The following is an 18,070-nucleotide window of genomic DNA, read 5'->3' on the forward strand; positions in this document are numbered from 1 at the left end:
ATGTATATTATGTGTGTTAGGCAAGGTATATATGTGAATGGATTGAAGTTTGATGGAGATTTTGAGAACTTGAGGTAATATACAAGTTGGAAATCTGATCTTGGAAGCTTGGAGCACTACAACATTTTGGGCCTATGGCCACGGTTTTTTTGGTCACGGTAAAAAATTGTGACCATAGACGCTCTATGGTCACGGTTTTTTACCGTGACAAAAAAAAAAGCTATGGTCACGGTTGGTAATATACAAGCTGGAAATCTGATCTTGGAAGCTTGGAGCACTACAACATTTTGGGCCTATGGCCACGGTTTTTTTGGTCACGGTAAAAAACTGTGACCATAGACGCTCTATGGTCACGGTTTTTTACCGTGACAAAAAAAAAGCTATGGTCACGGTTTTTTAAAAAAAGGGTGATCATAGAGTATCTATAGTCACGGTTTTGGGGGTGACCTAAAGGGGTCTATGGTCACAGTTTTTTACAGTGACAAAAAAAGATCTATGGTCACGATTTTTCAAAAAAGGTGACCTAAAAGTGTCTATGGTCACGGTTTTGGGGGGTGACCTAAAAGGGTCTATGGTCACGGTTTTAGGGGTGACCAAAAGGGATCTATGGTCACGGTTTTTTACAGTGACCAAAAAGATCTATGGTCACGGTTTTTCAAAAAAGGGTGACCTAAAAGGGTCTATGGTCACAATTTTCGGGAGTGACCTAAAGGGATCTATGGTCACGGTTTTGGAGGGTGACCTAAACGGATCTATGGTCACGGTTTTGGGGGTGACCTAAAGGGGTCTATGGTCACAGTTTTTTGAAAGGGTGACCTAAAAGGGTCTATGGTCACGGTTTTGGAGGGTGACCTAAAAAGGGTCTATGGTCACAGTTTTGGGGGTGGCCTAAAGAGCTCTATGGTCACGGTTTTAGGGGGTGGCCTAAAGAGGTCTATAGTCACGGTTTTTGGAGTGACCTAAAAGGGTCTATAGTCACGGTTTTTGGGGTGACCTAAAATTTAAAAATTTTAATAATTAAAAACTAATAAAAATTTTATATGATTTACTTTAAATATTAACATTTTAAATCTAATTTCATAAATAAAAAATTAAGTTGAATATTATTAATTTTAAATTAAAAAATTTAAAACTTAAAACTAATTAATAAATTGACAAATAAATATTATATTTTAAAATAATTTAAATAAATTATAGTTAATTTTTAATTACTATTCTACCTTTAAATTTTATTAAAATTTCTAAACTACTCTAGTCCTAACCCTAATCTTAACTCTAATTACTATTAAAAGATATTTTTGTAACTAAATCAGATTTTGATCTTTTGAATATAAATTAATTAAGATTCTTATATATTTTTTTATAATTTTAGGTCTCTCATATATTTAAAATTTAAAAATTTTAATAATTAAAAACTAATAATAATTTATTTATATAATTTATTTTAAATATTAAAATTTTAAATTTAATTTTATAAATAAAAAATTAAGTAAATACTATTAACTTTAAATTAAAAAATTATTTAAAACTTAAACTATTTAATAAATTAATAATTAAAAATTAATAAAATTTTTTATATAATTTAATTTAAATATTAAAATTTTAAATTAAAATACTTAATTAAAAATCAATAAAAAAATTAATAATTCAATAATATTTTGAAAATAATTTTTAAAAAATAAAATAAAATTTTAAATTATTCTATATCCTAATTTAACTAAAATTATCAAATCCTAACCCTAAAATTTAAATCACACACTAACCCTCACAAACTTATCCACTTACCCTTACCACTCACCCCCACCCACGGTTTGAAAGAAAGAAAGAAAGGAAGGAAGAAAAGAGAAAGAGAAAGAGAGGGAGCAGGGAGAAGAAGAGAGGGAGGTGACAGCACTGGCGGGCTGGATATTGCCGTCGCCGTCGTCGTTATCAAAACCGAGAAGGAAAGGGAGGAGACGTTGAGAGAGAGTAACGTCCTCTAGCCAAACACGAGAGAGAGATGGGGCCACCGCAATCCATGCTGCCGCTGGAGAGATCGTCGCACATAGCTCTTCCGTCAAGATCGCCGCCATCGTCGTCCAGTGTCGCCGTCGCGTCGCCATTGAAGAAGAGAGGGAGAAGAGAACGCAGGCCAGTGGCCCAGGGGGAGGAGTTGCCGCCGTTCGTGCCTCCCGTCACCGTTGCTCCCTCGCCGTATCCGCTGTTTGTGTAGTGACCGGAGGGAGCCGTGGCTGTCCGCGCCACCGTCGGAGCTGCTACTCCATTCCGTTGCTGTCTAGGTGCTCAGGTATGTTTGTTCCCTCTTCCTCTGACCCTTTTTCACCCAACAATGTACCAAATTCCTAAGCTAAAAGCAAATTGAGCTTTAGGGTTTTATTAAGGTGTAATCTAATAATTTTAAATCTGATAGCTTTAAAGCCTTCAAAGCCCTTAAAGCCCTGCTCTGCCGCTCTTCGCCCGTTGTCATTGCCAGGTTACTTGTTTTTTTTTACTTGTTCTGATTAGTAATTTAGGATTATTGAAACTTCAAATTGTTACTTGTATTTGGTTTTGATTTATTCTTAATTTAGGTGATATATTTCAATGATATTTGCCTCTTTGTTAAACAACACCATTATACTTTGTCATAAATCATGTTCATATACAATACTTCTACAATTTATGCAGTTCTATGAATATAATCTTAGTGTTACTAACTGATTTTTTTGTTGAATATTCCAAAAAATCCAAGTTAAGTCTTCCTCTCATGAAAATCCTTAAGGAAAATTTTATGGGGACTCATACTCCTGAACCAGAATTAATGAAAATTTTATGCTGCTCTTCTTCTCTTCATTCTCATTACTCTTTTCTAAATTTACCTGCTTTAATTTGTTCTTTGATCCTATCATGTTCATATGTTACAGAGAATTGATTAATTAATTAATTGTGTATAGTTAATATTGAACTTCTTGTTAATGAAGAGTAGATTAATTGATAATTTCTACCATTGAAATTTTTCTTGGTTTTGTAGATTTGTGATCTGGTTGCTGTTGCTAGGTTTTTAAATGTAACTCTCATAATTCCTGAAATTCAAGAAAGTACTCGCTCAAAAGGAATTAGGTATATGTGGCTAAGTATCTGCATTCATTACCGTGCCGTTGGGATTTATATATTAATATTTTCTTAATAATATATTCTTATACAAAATTTATGCTTTCTTACTATTTTTTCAGCTCTAAGTTCAATAGCTTTTCCTATATCTACAATGTTGATCAGTTCATAGCCTAAAGCAATCTAAGTTCTGCCAGAAGGTCTGATGGAAAGGAGAAGAAAAAATGAAATTCCTTCATTTAAGACTACAAGTTCTGCTTCTCCAGACTTTTACCTGGATCAAATTTTACCAAAGCTAAAGTAATCAAAGGTTATCGGATTAATTATTACAAATGGTGGGGCTCTGCAGGTATTACATATTACATTATTCTGAAATTGTTAATTAAAGCCATTGTTGTGGTCTTGTGGATTCTGTTCTTGTTATACTTTAGGACATCTTTATCTTCTTTTACTTGTGGTTATTAGTGCCATATATATAGTCAGTAGATTATTTCGTCTTTGATTGCTGTATGTAGTACTTAAGAGTGTAGAATCTTGTTTGGTATCATATTGTCACTTGTGCTTATTGCTGACTTGTATACCTGTCATGGACTTAAATACATATACTTTAGCATCACTCTTATGCAAATTAAAGAAGTTGGAATAAGTTAATATATGTGCAGTAGAGGGGATGTAGTTTTTTAAGTATTTTACCTTTGCTGAAAACCTTCATGGCCAAAGAATCATGTGTTCTTCTATTTTTGTTGAGCTTAAAGCTTCCTAGGTACCCACACTTTTTACTCATGATGTCTCAATTGCTTGTCACTTGGTATTTCTTTTGAGAACTTAATTGTCAGTTATTATAACAACCGTCTCTATATGAATATTTGCCAAGGTTTACTTGCTGGTGATTTGTAACATTATTTAAAAATTAATCCCACCTTTTATGTGCCAACTAATTATTAAATTAATAGTATTTGGTGATCACTGATTAGCACATAATTTGAACTTGGAATGGAAGTGAAAAATGAATTCGAATAAAGAAAAAGGAGTTTGACTCAGAAGAAAATTCGGCATATTAAAATAATGGTTGTGAATAATTCTTGAGTGTTACTGTGGATGAATGTTTCCCTTCTTTTGCTGCATATGTACTGCATCATTAAAAGTATTTTTGCTCTGTTCTAACATGTTTATTTCTTTTGCGTGCAGGAAAACATGATGTGATGAAAAAAATATGTTCCATACAAATATCACATAGGATGGGTCTTACAATGACCTTAGTTATGTAAATGTAATATTTTGATGTGTTATGTACTTTTTGAGGTGTTACATGTAATTGGAAAAATTACACTCTATTTTGATTTGTGTTGTTTAGACTAAAAATTAAACATATCTAGCTTATAATGAAACTTTTATGATTTAGATTTGTTGAATTTCTTATTTTTAGATTTATTTTGTGATTATTATCATTTTGGGATGTGATTATAATTTAAGAAGTTGAATCTCATAAACAACAACAGGCTATAGTCACTGTTTTAAAAAACCGTGACCATAGAGGCTATGGCCACGGTAAAAAACCTTGACCATAGATAAGGCTATGGTCACAGTTTTCAGGGGGTGACCATAGAGGCTATGGTCATGGTTTTAAGGAGGGTGACCATAGAGGTTATGGCCACGACAAAAATCGTAGCCATAGATAAGGCTATGGTCACGGTTTTGAGGAGGGGTGACCATAGAGGCTATGGTCACAGTGAAAACCGTGACCATAGATAGGGCTATGGTCACGGTTTTAGGTGGGGTGACCATAGAGTCTATGGTCACGGTGAAAACCATGACCATAGATAAGGCTATGGTCACGGTTTTAAGGAAGGGTGACCATAGAGGCTATGGCCACGGTAAAAACCGTGACTATAGCCTTATCTATGGTCACGGTTTTAAGGAGGGGTGACCATAGAGGCTATGGTCACAGTAAAAACCGTGACCATAGATAAGGCTATGGTCATGGTAAAAAAACGTGGCCTAAAGTGTCAGATTTTGAAAATTGAAACCGTGACCATAGACCTATGGCCACGAGAGAATAGGCCATGGTAAAAAACCGTGACCATAGGTCCAAAACCGTGACCATAGATCTATGGTCACCCTTTTTACTAGCTATGGTCACGGTTTTTTACCGTGACCATAGGCCTTTTTTTTTGTAGTGGAGACCTTAAAAGTTGAAATTGAGAGTGTTCCAGGTTGAGCGGAGAATCGGCCAAGGTATGGTTTCGGTTTCCTGTATCTAAAATGTAATGTGGTGTGAAAACTTAGGCTAGAGACCTTAAGAAAGGAGTTGAACTATTGATGTTGTTGATTGGTTGAAATAAATTGTGTTGTAGTGTATGTGATTAGTGGATTTTGAAATGTTGATATGGATTAAGTTGAATATGTGTGAATGATGATTGTTGGGATGGGAATGTTGCTAATTGTTAATGAGCATGTAAGGTTATGAGTAATGTGGGTTGATATGCCTAAGTGTTGGTAAGATTGAGGCTCTTGTTGATGAGCATGAATTGGTGTGTGATAATGATGTGTATACTCATGGTGATTGATGAAATTGAATAAATGCTTGGAAAATTGAGCTATGAAATGTTGATGATAAATTGAATTTATTGAATTGAGACTTGGTTCAAAGTGGATAATTGGTGGGTTGAGGATTGAATGAGAGGTTAGAAGTGCTTGATGTTGAATGACTGAGTTTGGTTGGTTTTTTGAATGAATTTGGGAGTGTATGTCTTGGAACTTAGAAGTTTATGAACTTTGATGAAAATGAAATTTTGATGAACTTCAACGGATCATATCTCAAGCTATTGTTTTTGGAATTTTATGCTTTTTATATCAAATGAAAGATAATTTCACAAGCTTTAAAATGGTTTAAATTTGGTGAAAATCTGAATTTTGTGGAAGGAAATATGATCGTTGAAAGTTGGGTCTTGAAATCAGAATTCTGTAAATTCTGCAGAATTTGTAATTTCTGGTTTGTGTGCGCAGCCCTGTGCGTACGCACACCTTGTGGGTTTTTGAACCTGTGCGCACGTACAGCCTCGTGCGTACGCACATATGGGGACAGGGCTGCTGCTGGGAGCGCTAGCACACCTTGTGCGTGCACACAATCAAGGAGGTTTTGCAAGCTGTTCATGCGCACAGACTTGTACGTACGCACACGTCGGGAAGGACGTTCTGTTGAGGGCATTCGCACGCCTTGTGTGAGCGAACAGAACTGGAAAATTTTACACCTGTGCGTACGCACACCTCTATGCGTACGCACACATCTTGAAAATTCTTTTGGGCGTGTGCACGCACACCCCTGTGCGTACGCACACGACCCTGTTTTCTTATAAAACCCTTGTTTTCAAGTCTTTCACCTTCTCAATAAGCTTGTAACCTTCCGAGACGCTGTTTCAAGCTTATAAAACCCCGTTTTCATCCTTTAATTCTTAAATCAATATAAAATGCCTAGTGATTGAGAGGAAGCTAGGGAAGGGGATATAATGAGGAGTTATGACTAATGATGATGTTATGAGTTGTTAATGAGGATGGTAGAGTGCTGTGTATGATATGAGCCAAATGGCTGCGTATGAGATGAGCCGAATGGCTGTGTCTGAGATGATGGTTTACGACTGATTATGAATGAATTATATAGATGATGAAATCGGAATTGATTGCGACGTGCCTCCGGATAAGATGCGGTGGTGTTAACCACTTGCTCCGGGTAAGAGATGAGAATGCCGGGTAAGATGCAGTGGTGTTATCCACTTGCTCCGGGTATGAATTGAGAATGAGTGGATGAATGAATGAATGGTAATGATAATGAAAGTGTGTTTCTGTATGTGACTCCGGGTAAGATGCAGTGGTGTTATCCACTTGCTCCGGGTAAAAGCCAATAAGCCGGGTAAGATGCAGTGGTGTTATCCACTTGCTCTGGGAAAGTCTAAGGCTTCGGGTAAGACGCAAGGGCTGTGTTTTGTTGCCGCTTGCTCCAGGCCGAGAATGTAATACTGCCTGCGTAAGAGGCAGGGTGAAGTTGTCCCCTGCTCCAGGTACGCGGGTAAGATGCAAGGGTTGTGGCGTTGTCCCACTTGCTCCGTGTTTGGTATTCTATCCAATGGTTAGCTACAAGGACATGTCGGGTTGGCTTTACAACCGACAAATGAGACTCATCAGCCACTAGGACAGGCATGCATCATATGCATCTATATGTCTTGTTTGGATTGCCTAAGTGATTGCATAACTAAATGCTACTTGATTATCTGCTATATTTGAATCCTATTTGTGATTTTCTCTGTTTGTAATAATTGTGGTTGTTGCATTTGGTTCTGTTGGTGGTTGGGAGGTTCGGAGGAGTTTCTCTGAAGACCCTTAGCTAGTTGCCTATTTTTAATTTCCTGGTTTATTTATGTTTTAAGCTTTAATTATCTGTTGGAAGTTCTAGGAATGACTTCGGCTTTCCCAGGACATTATATGTTAGATATGTGGGCAATGTTACCATGCTGAGAACCTTCGGTTCTCACCCATGTGAATTTTGTGGTTTTCAGATGCAGGACGTGAGGCTCCTCGCTGAGGCATGCTGGAGACTTCTATTTTGACGAAGATCCTTAGCTCTCAGGACTTTATTTTGATCTTATATACTTGCTTAGATACTTATATATATATATATATATATATATATATATATATATATATATATATATATATATTTGTATTAACTTCTCTTAGAGGTTATTTTTGGAAAAATAGGTTTTGTATCTTGTGTTTTGGGTTCTTTTGGGATTTCCTACTCTATATATATGTATGTAAACTTTTATGCTCGGACCGGTTACCTTTGCAAACCGAGTCTCGAGCCTTGATATCTGTATTTTTGGCACTCTTTTGTATCCCTTCCCGCGTTAGCTTATCCTTATCTTTTTCGTTTACATTATTGATCGGAGTGTTGCGCTTTTCGATTTAACGATTTTGATTTATCCCTTATTCTTCAAATGCTCCTAGTTATAAACTTTTTTTCACACAACTATATATACTAAATTTTATTTTTTTAGGTCGTAATACCTCGCTACCTCTGTCTTATGACTTAAACATAAGACTCTATGTGGTAGGGTGTTACACAGATGTGCGACATCGATTTTCTTTTTCTCTAACCAATATTCACTACTCTCGCCCATTGACCTTTCGGAACAAATATTGGATAGGTTGGTCCACTTGACGAGGATTCTCCACTCTCATCGTTCCTTCAAACTATTGCTCTCCGTGATTCAACATGAGACTCAAAATAGAAGGAGCAAAGTGCGGATATTTCCTTAGCTAGGAATGCTTTATAGATGCTACCCACGATCTGAGCTCTATTCTTCACGATGTGCTTGAATGACCCAATCCACCTCTCAAAAGGGTACATCCACTTGAATCAAACTGGCCCACACACTCTTGCTTCATATGGCAGGTAGATTGCTAAGTAAATCCAGAATAAAACATAAACAACATAGCTCATTTAGAAATAGAAAACTAACGTGAGTACTGCACGAACAAACCACGATTAAAGGTACATGACTTTAAAAGAAATCCTAAAATAGAAGTGAACTTAGTAAAATGTAAAAATAATAATCAAAACTTAAAAATCTAACACTATGAAATTTCTTGCTCTTTTATAAAGGAAAAAATAACACGAAAAAAATTAACAACTTATAACTTAATAAAAAGATTCTAATTACATATTTTTTAACACATAAAAAATTAAAATTAGATAAATTAGGATTTAAGATTTAACTACTCTAAACTAATTAGAGAGTGAGTTACCTGTAGATAGTGGCAACGCAAAGGACTTTTCCAACGTGGTGGTGGCAGCATGTATGATGTAGTGGCAGCAGTGGTGACCAACTTATAGGGCTGCATTTAGAGTTTCAATTAGAAAATTGCAAATATACAATAGGATAGCATATGAAGAGGGAGGAGGACAACCTACCCAGATGGAGGAAGGGGGAAGCTCCGGCGAGCAGTGGGGACAGTAGCGACAACAGTGACGAAATTGGTGGCAAGACAATGAACCGAGCGACGCAATGAGTACCTGCCCAGTCCATGTGGTCTTTGGAGGATGTTGATGGTGGTCGTCTTTGGCGGAGGAATCTACCAAAGGTGGTTTGGGGGAGAGAGATGCACAGAGAGAGGGAGCCGGAGGTTTAGAAAGAGAGAGTGGTCTTCCGAAATGAGGGAGAGAGAGCATACGATTCCAATTTAAAGCCAATTTTACAGTTGAATTTACCGGCGGATAAATCAGATGGTAACTCATTGTGCGTGACAAAATGCAGCATTCCATTAATTGAGCTTTTATCGTCAGATGTATCCAACAGTAATTCTGCCAGTAAAGATCGCGCCAATTTTTTTTTGTCCCTCCAAATATTACCAGTACATTTATCGTTGAAAAATAGAATCGTTGGTAATTTTTTTACCTTATAAATTTATTGTCAAATCTGCCAATAATTTCGCCGGTAAATTTGTTGCTAATAGTCGAGGCTAAATCCGAGAGTAAATATGATGGTATTCAACGTTTTTCTTATAGTGTTGAACCACCATTCAGTTCGATTACTGCGTCGTCTCCTCCACCACTGCGCCGTTGTCGCTGCTGCCATGCTGGGAAGGTATGCATACTCTGATGTTTATATTGAGCTTTGATTAATGTATAATGTTTAATTAGATTATGTTTAATTTGATAGTGGGTTGATTCAACTCAAATATTAGATAATAGAAAACATTTTAGATGTATTGAGTTTAATTTAGTTGATCGTATATTAAAATAATTTAATAGTATAAATTTAAATCATAAAAATAGGTTAGTCTTATATAATGCATTTTTATAGATAATTTTTGATAAATTTTAATATAAATGGTGCTTTATAATTTTAGTAAAGTCCTCCTTATTAATTGTTGAATTCTTTTGTTTTTTTTTTCTTTTTTTAGGACTGAAGTTGTTAATTGCTAATAGTGATCACATTGAATAATCTACTTGTGATAAAGTGATTGCTATGGTTGATAGGTGCAACTATCCTTTGGCAAAGTAAACTATTTACCTTTTTTCTTGCATAAATTAAATTATATTACTTTTGCTACGGCATAACATTTATTAAGTTGTCACTTTTAATGCTATCTAACCTTATTCTAGTAATATAAACTTTTATGATTAACTTTAGGTTTAATTATTCTGTTAGTTCCTATAATTTCGCAAAATTTTCAATTAGATCCCTATACTTTTTTTCCTTTTAATTGGGTCCTGCACAAATTTTTTTTTTCAATTAGATCCCTACCGTAACAAAACCGTTTGATTTAACGGAATATTCCATTCCTAAATTGAATATTCTCTCAATTTTTTTAAATTCATAAATTATGTCTCCCTTTTTATATTGAGAAAGACAAAATTAACCCTTTACTCTTCCTCAACCTTTCCGTCTCCCTCCTCTACTCCAGCCTTTCTCTCTCACCTTCATTCTCACCATTTTCGTTCTATCAGAAAAGAAATCATAACAACCAGCTCCTTCTCTATCCTTCCCTCTTCTTCTTCTTTGTCTTCTGTGTCTTTCTCATTATAGGGACGATTATGGCCGACTGGATTTTACAGCCATAGTCGGAGACAGAAGCTCTGAAATGTCACCATTATTTTGATTTTAGACATAGATTCACATTTTTGCAGAGCCTAGGAACTGAAATCGGGAAGCTTTCTCCGACTCATGCGACAGGGGAACCAGATTTAGGTGAGAAACTAAACAAAGTTAATCAGAGCTGGAACTGGGTGCGTTTGATTCTCCTCATTGCAACCTTTCAGCGGTGAATCCAATTTTGATGTTCGTTTCTATCTGCTGGCTATACCTTCTCTGATTCATCTATTTTTCTCTCCTTCCTTACGTTTTCTTCTTCTGCAGGAAATCGAAAACTCGCTTGTTTATTTTCTTCGGTTGCGGTAGTTCTAGAAGGAATTGATTGTTCCTCAAGTGTAAGTTTACGGTGAGAGACATTGATTTTCATTCCCCTTTTCTGTATTTACAACTTCTTCTACCTCCTTGTTCGATTTTTTCACATTGTCTTGGTTTCAGAATTGGGGGAAAACAATTCGAACTTGGAGGCTCCGATTTTCAATGTAAAACTGGATTACCAAAAATATTTCAATAATATCTGCACCTCCCTCATTTGGTTGCCATCGTCCATCTTTCGATGCTGACTCAGTGAATGACTAATATCAAGTATTTAAGAATTAGCTGTGATTGCTCTTTACTTGTGGTGTTTGTTATATTTTCTTATCTTTTGTGTAGCCAGTTAATTGATCAACATAGTTAATGATATTCTAGATATGATGATATTTCAACTCTTTCTTCTTCATCTTGGTATCCCATTTTAATCTCTTTGTTTTTTTAGGAAGAATTGATTGACTGAGATTGGGAATAAGGAGAAGCTGAATGTTTTAGGGGTGTTCTATTCGTATCGTGTTGTTTTTTTTCAATTTTTTTTAGTTTTTTTCAGTTCTTGTCTCTCAAGCTGTGAATTCTTAAGTTGTGTGAATTTGTAGTTCAGTTTCAGTTTTGCTTAATTGTTTGCAACTTTTGTTTATTTCTCAAATTATATTCTAAATTTATATTCTAAATTTTGTTGATGGCTATGATCCATGGATTCTTCAAAATTAAGGATGTATTGTATTGCACTCATATCTTTCAAAGAGTATTTGAGCCAAGGGAATTGGAGTTCTTGGGTTTGACCGATAGTGAGTAGAATACCATAAATGGGGTAAGTTTTTTTTCTCTCTTTTACCTAATTATGAATCAAAGCTTTGTAGCTCTAATTGCATGTAACATAGCTGCTTAGAAGGGCTAATAGTTGGATTAATTTCTGCTTTATAAATTTAGTTTCTTGACGTTTTTGGTGCTTAGAAGAATGTGTTTATACATGAGAAGTGGCAACTAAAGCCTAAGAATTTTGCATTCTTAGGTGGTAAGGTCCTAAACATTTAGATAACCATTGAACAAAATTGTGGCTAGCCATTGATTTGAAGTCCTATCTCTAGTCTTATGCTTCTGTTTGGGAGATTGATAAACTTAGAAAGGTATTGATTTCAAGCTTTGCTCTGCCTCTGACATAATCTGTAGTTGTGAACGTGCAAATTACCTTAAAAATTTAATACTAGAGTATGTTTGGTTGGAGGATAAAAATGGGTTGGAAATTTTCAGGATGATCTGAAGAACTATAATTACTCTGATCCTAAATGTGGCATGAATACACTGTTTTCAATTAAGATTTAAATATTTCTTGTTTAGTTCAAAAATCTGTTCTCTACCTTTATTTTAGAATGCTTTGGTGTTGGTTTGTGATTGTAGGTGGTCCTAAAGCAGCATGTGCTGGTTGTGCTGGCTTTGCGGCATTCTCAGTCGTTATAGAGAAGTTCTTAGACAGGCATGAGTAGCTACCTATTGAATTGAAGTCACCCAATTTTGCATTCATTAGGCATAGCATAGATTTTCATAGTGATAATCTTTTGCCCATTTGCTAAAGGGCGCACACAAAATTGTAGTATTTTATTTTACATAGATTATTGCTTATTTGTATACAATATCAATTGGTGGATGCATTCCTCCAATTCCAAACTAGATGTAAGTATGCTCTTAAGTATTAATGTAAAGTTTATTATGCTGTCATTACTTTTGTGTGCATTCTTCTTTTGGTAGCTCCAATTCCAATTCCATTCTCTTTTTTAGGTTCTTAAGATAATGTATTTTGAAAGTAAAAAAAAAAAAAGTACTTTTGGTATAATTTGTATATAAATAAGTAAAAGAATGATAGTGACAAAATAAAAGGGATTATAGGAATATTTTTCATGTTTTAGAATCATTGAATAGGGATTATAAGAATATCTTTCATTGAATATTTATAGTTTCACAGAATTTTCAATTAAGTCCTTATATTTTTTTCTTTTCAATTAGGTCCCTAAGGGTATAAAAGTAATTTCACAATTCACTAACATTTTTTTTGACGTTTAACGTTAATCACTACAACATTTTTTGTCTATTGCAACATATGTTCAAAACAACACTTTATACTAGTGACAAAAAAATAGAACTATAACAACATATTTTAAATCAACACACTATAAGTGATGTCTTTGATAAATTAAAAAACACTTATTAAGTGTTGCCCCATCAAATATACAGAAGCAACTATTATAAAGTTAATATCTTACTTTTTATAAGAGTTGTCTTTAAATTTATTTTAAACTTTATTTTTTAAGTGTTGTCTAAAGTTTTTAATGCCTCTTCTAAAAAATAAATTTTATCTTTAATACATATTTTAACTTTGATTATCATTTTCTATTAATTTTAAACTAAAACAAATCCAACTTAATAACAAAAAAATAATAAAATACAAAGTTAATTACGATTAGAAGATCAGAGGATTAGGGTTCTCCATTGCACAAGAAAAAGAGAAGACAGAAGGAAAAAATGCACGGTGAGGAGAGAGAGACAGAGAGTGATAAAGAGAAGAAAAGAAAGGGAGAACTGCCATCAAACGAGGAAGAAGAGAAAAGAGAAGAAGATGACGGAGAGAGAAGTTGCCACCGCCACTTTCTTCACCTCCAGCACCGTCTCTGCCTTGCGCTGTTGTTGTTGTTTCTACCTTGCGCTGCCAGATCTGCCACTACTGTAATCCCTCTTCTCTGCTCGTTGTCGTCGTGTTTCTCATTACTCGAGCTCATGCCTTGTTCTGCTCTGCTCCGTCGTGTTTTTCTGCTCGCGCCGTTCTGAAACCTTTGCTCTGCTCCGCCGTGGTGCCGTGCTCTATCCTCTCAGGCAAATCAACAACTCTCTGCCGTTCACCTCTTTCACTCAAGCCTCTCGCCTCAGCCTCGATCCTCAGCATTTCTTCCTCCATCGTCGTCATTGAAGGCTTGTAGATTGATTTTACATACTACTTGATTAATTTAGTTGAATTAATAACAATAGTTTCAGTATACATCTCTCTCTCTCTCTCCACGCACATCTCTTTCAGTTTAATCGATTGAAGAAGCTCACATAATCCTTTTCTTCTTTTCATTATTTTTGTAGTTTCGAGCTCGATCATGTCGAAGGACAAAGACTTTACCAATTTGTCGCTCACCTTCAAATACCTCTTAGGTTTGATTTAAATTGTTGTTTCTTTTTTGAGTAATCACAATTTAGCAATGTGATTATAGTTTAATTGTTTCATAATTTTTATAAAATAGTATTGCATTTTTAGGTTTGTATTTTGTTGTTCTGTTTTGTGTTTGGGAGTGCTTAGTTGCCAATCTTTGAACACAGGCATCTTATGGCTCTGTGTTTTCCTCTGAAGATTATCAAAGAAGTGTTACTAATGGTGAGCTTCAAAAAAAGATGAATGGTGAAAAAAAAGATTACAAGGTGCTACACTTGCTCTATTCTGTTTATTTTTAAGAACATTGTCTTACTCCTCTACACAATCAGTGGTTTGAGTTATCTTCAGTTTATTTATCAATAAAAAGTTTGGAAATATTGATAGTGCACTAATTATATATAACTAATTCACATGAATTAATTTTTATGGGAGAATCGATTTCCCTCTGTTCTTCACAACGCAGATTCATGTATGGCATTTTACTAAGCTAATGAAAAGCTTTTTTGTTAGCTGAAACTTCTGCTCTTCTCCGCCATTTTGAAATCTCTGACTTGCACTGCCGTTGCCATTTCTACCTGCGCTGCCGGATCCGCCGCTGCTGTAATCCCTCTTTTCCGCCTTGCGCTGCCTGAGTCGTCTCTGGTCGTCATCGCTGCTCGATGGTTGTCGTCGGCTCGCCAATGCCTCACGTCCTCGCTGCTCTGCCTGAGCTGTCTCTGCTGTAATCCTTACTGCTCGCTGCAATCATGTCTTAGGTTAGGGTTTTTTCCTCTGTAATCTTAGGAAGCTAATTCTATTCTCAAATTGGGGAAATTGAGGAATGTGTTTAGGATGTATATATGTTCTTTGAGAGGGTCTAGTGTATGTGCTTATTGAATATGCTTTTTTGAGTCGCTAGCATATAATGCTATGCTTTGAGGTTCGAGGCCCAAACATGTTCAGAAACAACTGTATGTACTGTGTATTTTTCCTTTTCTTTCTATTTTCACTTTCATCATCATGATGTGTGTATTTTTTGAGTTTCTTGTGCTGAATTTTCAATGTTTTCCCTAGCTTGTGGTTAGTACAGGCAACCGCAGAAGCTTTCAGAGTTGCTGATGCTCCTGCCAAGGTTTTCTTTCTTCTGATGGAAAATACTGAGGAGATTTTTCCATTTTGCGCACAGATCTTCCAGTTCCAGGCTCAGTGGTATTAATTTCTTAAATTCTGAGCTAAGTGATATACATATAGTGGTCTAAGTTTTTTGGCAATTAACTTAATTGAACATAACTTGTATAAAAAATGTATTGCTTTTCTATAACAGTATAGCTTTAAGATAATACTATTATATTGAAGAGATTTTATGTATCTCAATAATAAAAACTAAGCTTCATTGGTATATATGCAGGTTACTTGTGGTAGCAGCTGAGGTAATCAGTGGATATGTTATCCTTTGCCTTCCCTTCTTATATGTTTTAATGTTTGCATTGTACGACCATATGCTCATATGCTCTGGTACCAAGGTTTTCTATTTATGATCCTTGATATAGTAATATACTAACTAACTAAATGTCAAGTTTCACCTTTCAGTGATTTGTGGATCACTCATGTGGACAACCTAACGGTGCAAGAGCTCCATCTCCTGCTAATAATCCACTACTAGGATCCTTACCAAAGGCTGGAGGGTTTCCTCCTCTTGGTGAACATGGGGTGGGCTACTTTACTGATTTGGTTTCGTAGGCATTACATATTGTTATCTTTTGGTTCTTATTTTGGTGCTGGACTATTCTGTGGTTAATGTGTATAGCCTTTTCATCCTACTCCAGCACCTATGCCAACACCCCTGGCTGGTTGGATGTCAAATCCTACCATTGTAGCACATGCTGCAGTTTCTGGAGGAGCCACTATAGGTCTTGGTACTGCTATAGGTCTTGGTGCACCATCAATCCATGGTAATACATTTTCTTGCGGCCTGCTATTCTCGAGTTTGTAGTGGTTTTAACATCTAATTGGCTATGGTTCTAAATTCAATCTCTTACTTCTGACAAGTTTCATTGTCTTATTTAAGCTGCTTTGAAGGACCCTAGGACCCCTCCAACTAATCCTTCTGTTGACTACCCATCTGGAGATTCAAATAATGTCTCTAAGAGAACAAGACCAATGGGAATGTCGGATGAGGTAATCTGATAACACTTAGGGAAAAAATCACTAGTGGTCTTGTAATTCTTATCTATACAAATTTTTACAACTCACATTTCTGGAATCAACTTTTCATCATGTTGTGCAGGTAAATCTTCCTATCAATGTGTTGTCAGCTACGTTCCTAGGTCATGGTCATGGCCAGGCTTTTAATGCACCATATGACTTGCCAAAGACTATTATGCGGACTCTGAACCAGGATTCATCTCCTATGAGCATGGACTTCCATCCAGTTCAACAGACTATACTTCTTGGTCTGCTGCCTTTCTAAGACCTTTCAATAGTGTTTTTCACTTGAGTTAATTGTGTGTATTTGATGTTATTGTTCTCAGCTAAACATAAGTTCTTCCTTCTTTTCATCCAATGTATCAGTTGGTACAAATGTTGGGGACATTGCTTTGTGGGAAGTGGGTTCTAGGGAGTGGTTGGTCTTGAGGAATTTCAAAGTTTGGGATCTTAGTGCCTGTTCAATGCCATTTTAGGTTCCCCTTTTCTCCTTTATACATGAATTTTTATACCAAGCCCGGCTACTTGTAACTTATAGTTACTGAAATAAAGCTATATATGTGCAATTCAGGCTGCTCTTGTCAAAGATCCAGGTGTTTCTGTCAACCGTGTGATTTGGAGTCCAGATGGTGCTTTATTCGGTAAGTTGAAAGTTTTTAAATTATTCGTTTATGATATTCTCTAATGTATACTTTTTGAAGTCAACGCAACCAATCATTAATATGACTTTGTTCAACAAACAGGAGTTGCTTACGCAAGGTACATTGTTCAGATATACTCTTATCATGGTGGCGATGAAGTAAGGCAGCACTTGGAGGTAGACACAAACATTTGCATACATACACATTGGATAATTCTATCTTCTTACATTAGATTTTACTTATAACCATTTGCAATGCTTACAAAATTTATTTATTGCTTGTCAAGTATCTGTACCTTTAATTAAGGAGCGAAATTTCATTGATTGGAAGACTCTAAAAGCATGTATGTTATTCTAGTACTATTCCCTAAACCTTTATTATTATTATTTGGAATGGAAAAAACATAGCACTATTCAGAGTTGGAATTAAAAAAAAAAAGGTGGAATTACGAACATAACTTCCCCCTGATTTTCTATTATTGTTACAGGCTTTTAATGCTTTTGGGGAGTCTTGTGGATCGGTGATTCTGGATGCAGGGGTGAATATTATCTAGCTTTTATTTCTTAATCCTCGTTGAAAACCACCTTAGATTTATGTTCATGTAACGTGTTTTTAGACTTAGTGGCGAAAATTGTGTTAGGAATTTGTTATTACTTGTTTCCCATTTTATTGTAAATTTTAAAATAATTACACATGTATGAACAAAAAATTTTATTGTAAATTTTATTTTTTTGTATTTTTATTACAAAAGTAATTTTTATTTTTATCAAAAAGGCAATTCTTTTATTAGTTGCATATTTTGAATATTAGATAACACTTGTATGGTTGCATATCCAAAAAAAAAAAAAGCAACACTTGTATAGGTTGCATATCCAAAAGAAAAGGCAACCCTTGTATAGGTTGCATATTCAAAAGAAATGGCAATGCTTTAAAAGGTTGCATATTCAAAACTAATAGGCAACATTTTAAAGTATTGCAAATTCAAACTTATAAGCAACACATAAAAG

The 18,070-nt window shown here is 35.4% G+C and overlaps 1 protein-coding gene across 20 annotated transcripts; it reads left to right on the plus strand.

The window, feature by feature from the left end:
- The first annotated feature begins 13,516 nt into the window (after positions 1–13,516).
- Positions 13,517–17,836, plus strand: LOC112749975 (topless-related protein 1). 20 transcript variants are annotated; one of them, XM_072218877.1, is made up of 15 exons: positions 13,525–14,012; positions 14,172–14,240; positions 14,406–14,504; positions 14,749–14,993; positions 15,292–15,426; positions 15,626–15,647; positions 15,808–15,927; positions 16,044–16,169; positions 16,286–16,395; positions 16,505–16,670; positions 16,789–16,898; positions 16,994–17,063; positions 17,166–17,239; positions 17,350–17,406; positions 17,551–17,836. In XM_072218877.1, the coding sequence occupies exons 3-7, from the start codon at positions 14,478–14,480 to the stop codon at positions 15,808–15,810; spliced, it is 432 nt and encodes a 143-aa protein (XP_072074978.1). In that variant the 5' UTR covers positions 13,525–14,012; positions 14,172–14,240; positions 14,406–14,477; the 3' UTR covers positions 15,811–15,927; positions 16,044–16,169; positions 16,286–16,395; positions 16,505–16,670; positions 16,789–16,898; positions 16,994–17,063; positions 17,166–17,239; positions 17,350–17,406; positions 17,551–17,836. The 20 variants fall into 20 exon arrangements, with proteins under 20 accessions (XP_072074970.1, XP_072074973.1, XP_072074976.1 ...); XM_072218880.1 differs by having other exon boundaries at positions 13,578–14,074; XM_072218869.1 differs by having other exon boundaries at positions 13,517–14,012; positions 14,406–14,993.
- The last annotated feature ends 234 nt before the right edge of the window (positions 17,837–18,070 follow it).

Source organism: Arachis hypogaea, chromosome 15 (assembly GCF_003086295.3).
Source record: "Arachis hypogaea cultivar Tifrunner chromosome 15, arahy.Tifrunner.gnm2.J5K5, whole genome shotgun sequence".
Classification (NCBI taxonomy): Eukaryota; Viridiplantae; Streptophyta; class Magnoliopsida; order Fabales; family Fabaceae; genus Arachis; species Arachis hypogaea.

Bases quoted from the DNA above. Each gene is read 5' to 3' on its own strand.
- LOC112749975 (XM_072218866.1), top strand. From the start codon at position 14,478: ATGAATGGTGAAAAAAAAGATTACAAG. The intron at 14,505-14,748 runs GTGCTACACTTG...CTTTTTTGTTAG, and splicing joins GTGAAAAAAAAGATTACAAG to CTGAAACTTCTGCTCTTCTC. The intron at 14,994-15,291 runs GTTAGGGTTTTT...TGTTTTCCCTAG, and splicing joins TCGCTGCAATCATGTCTTAG to CTTGTGGTTAGTACAGGCAA.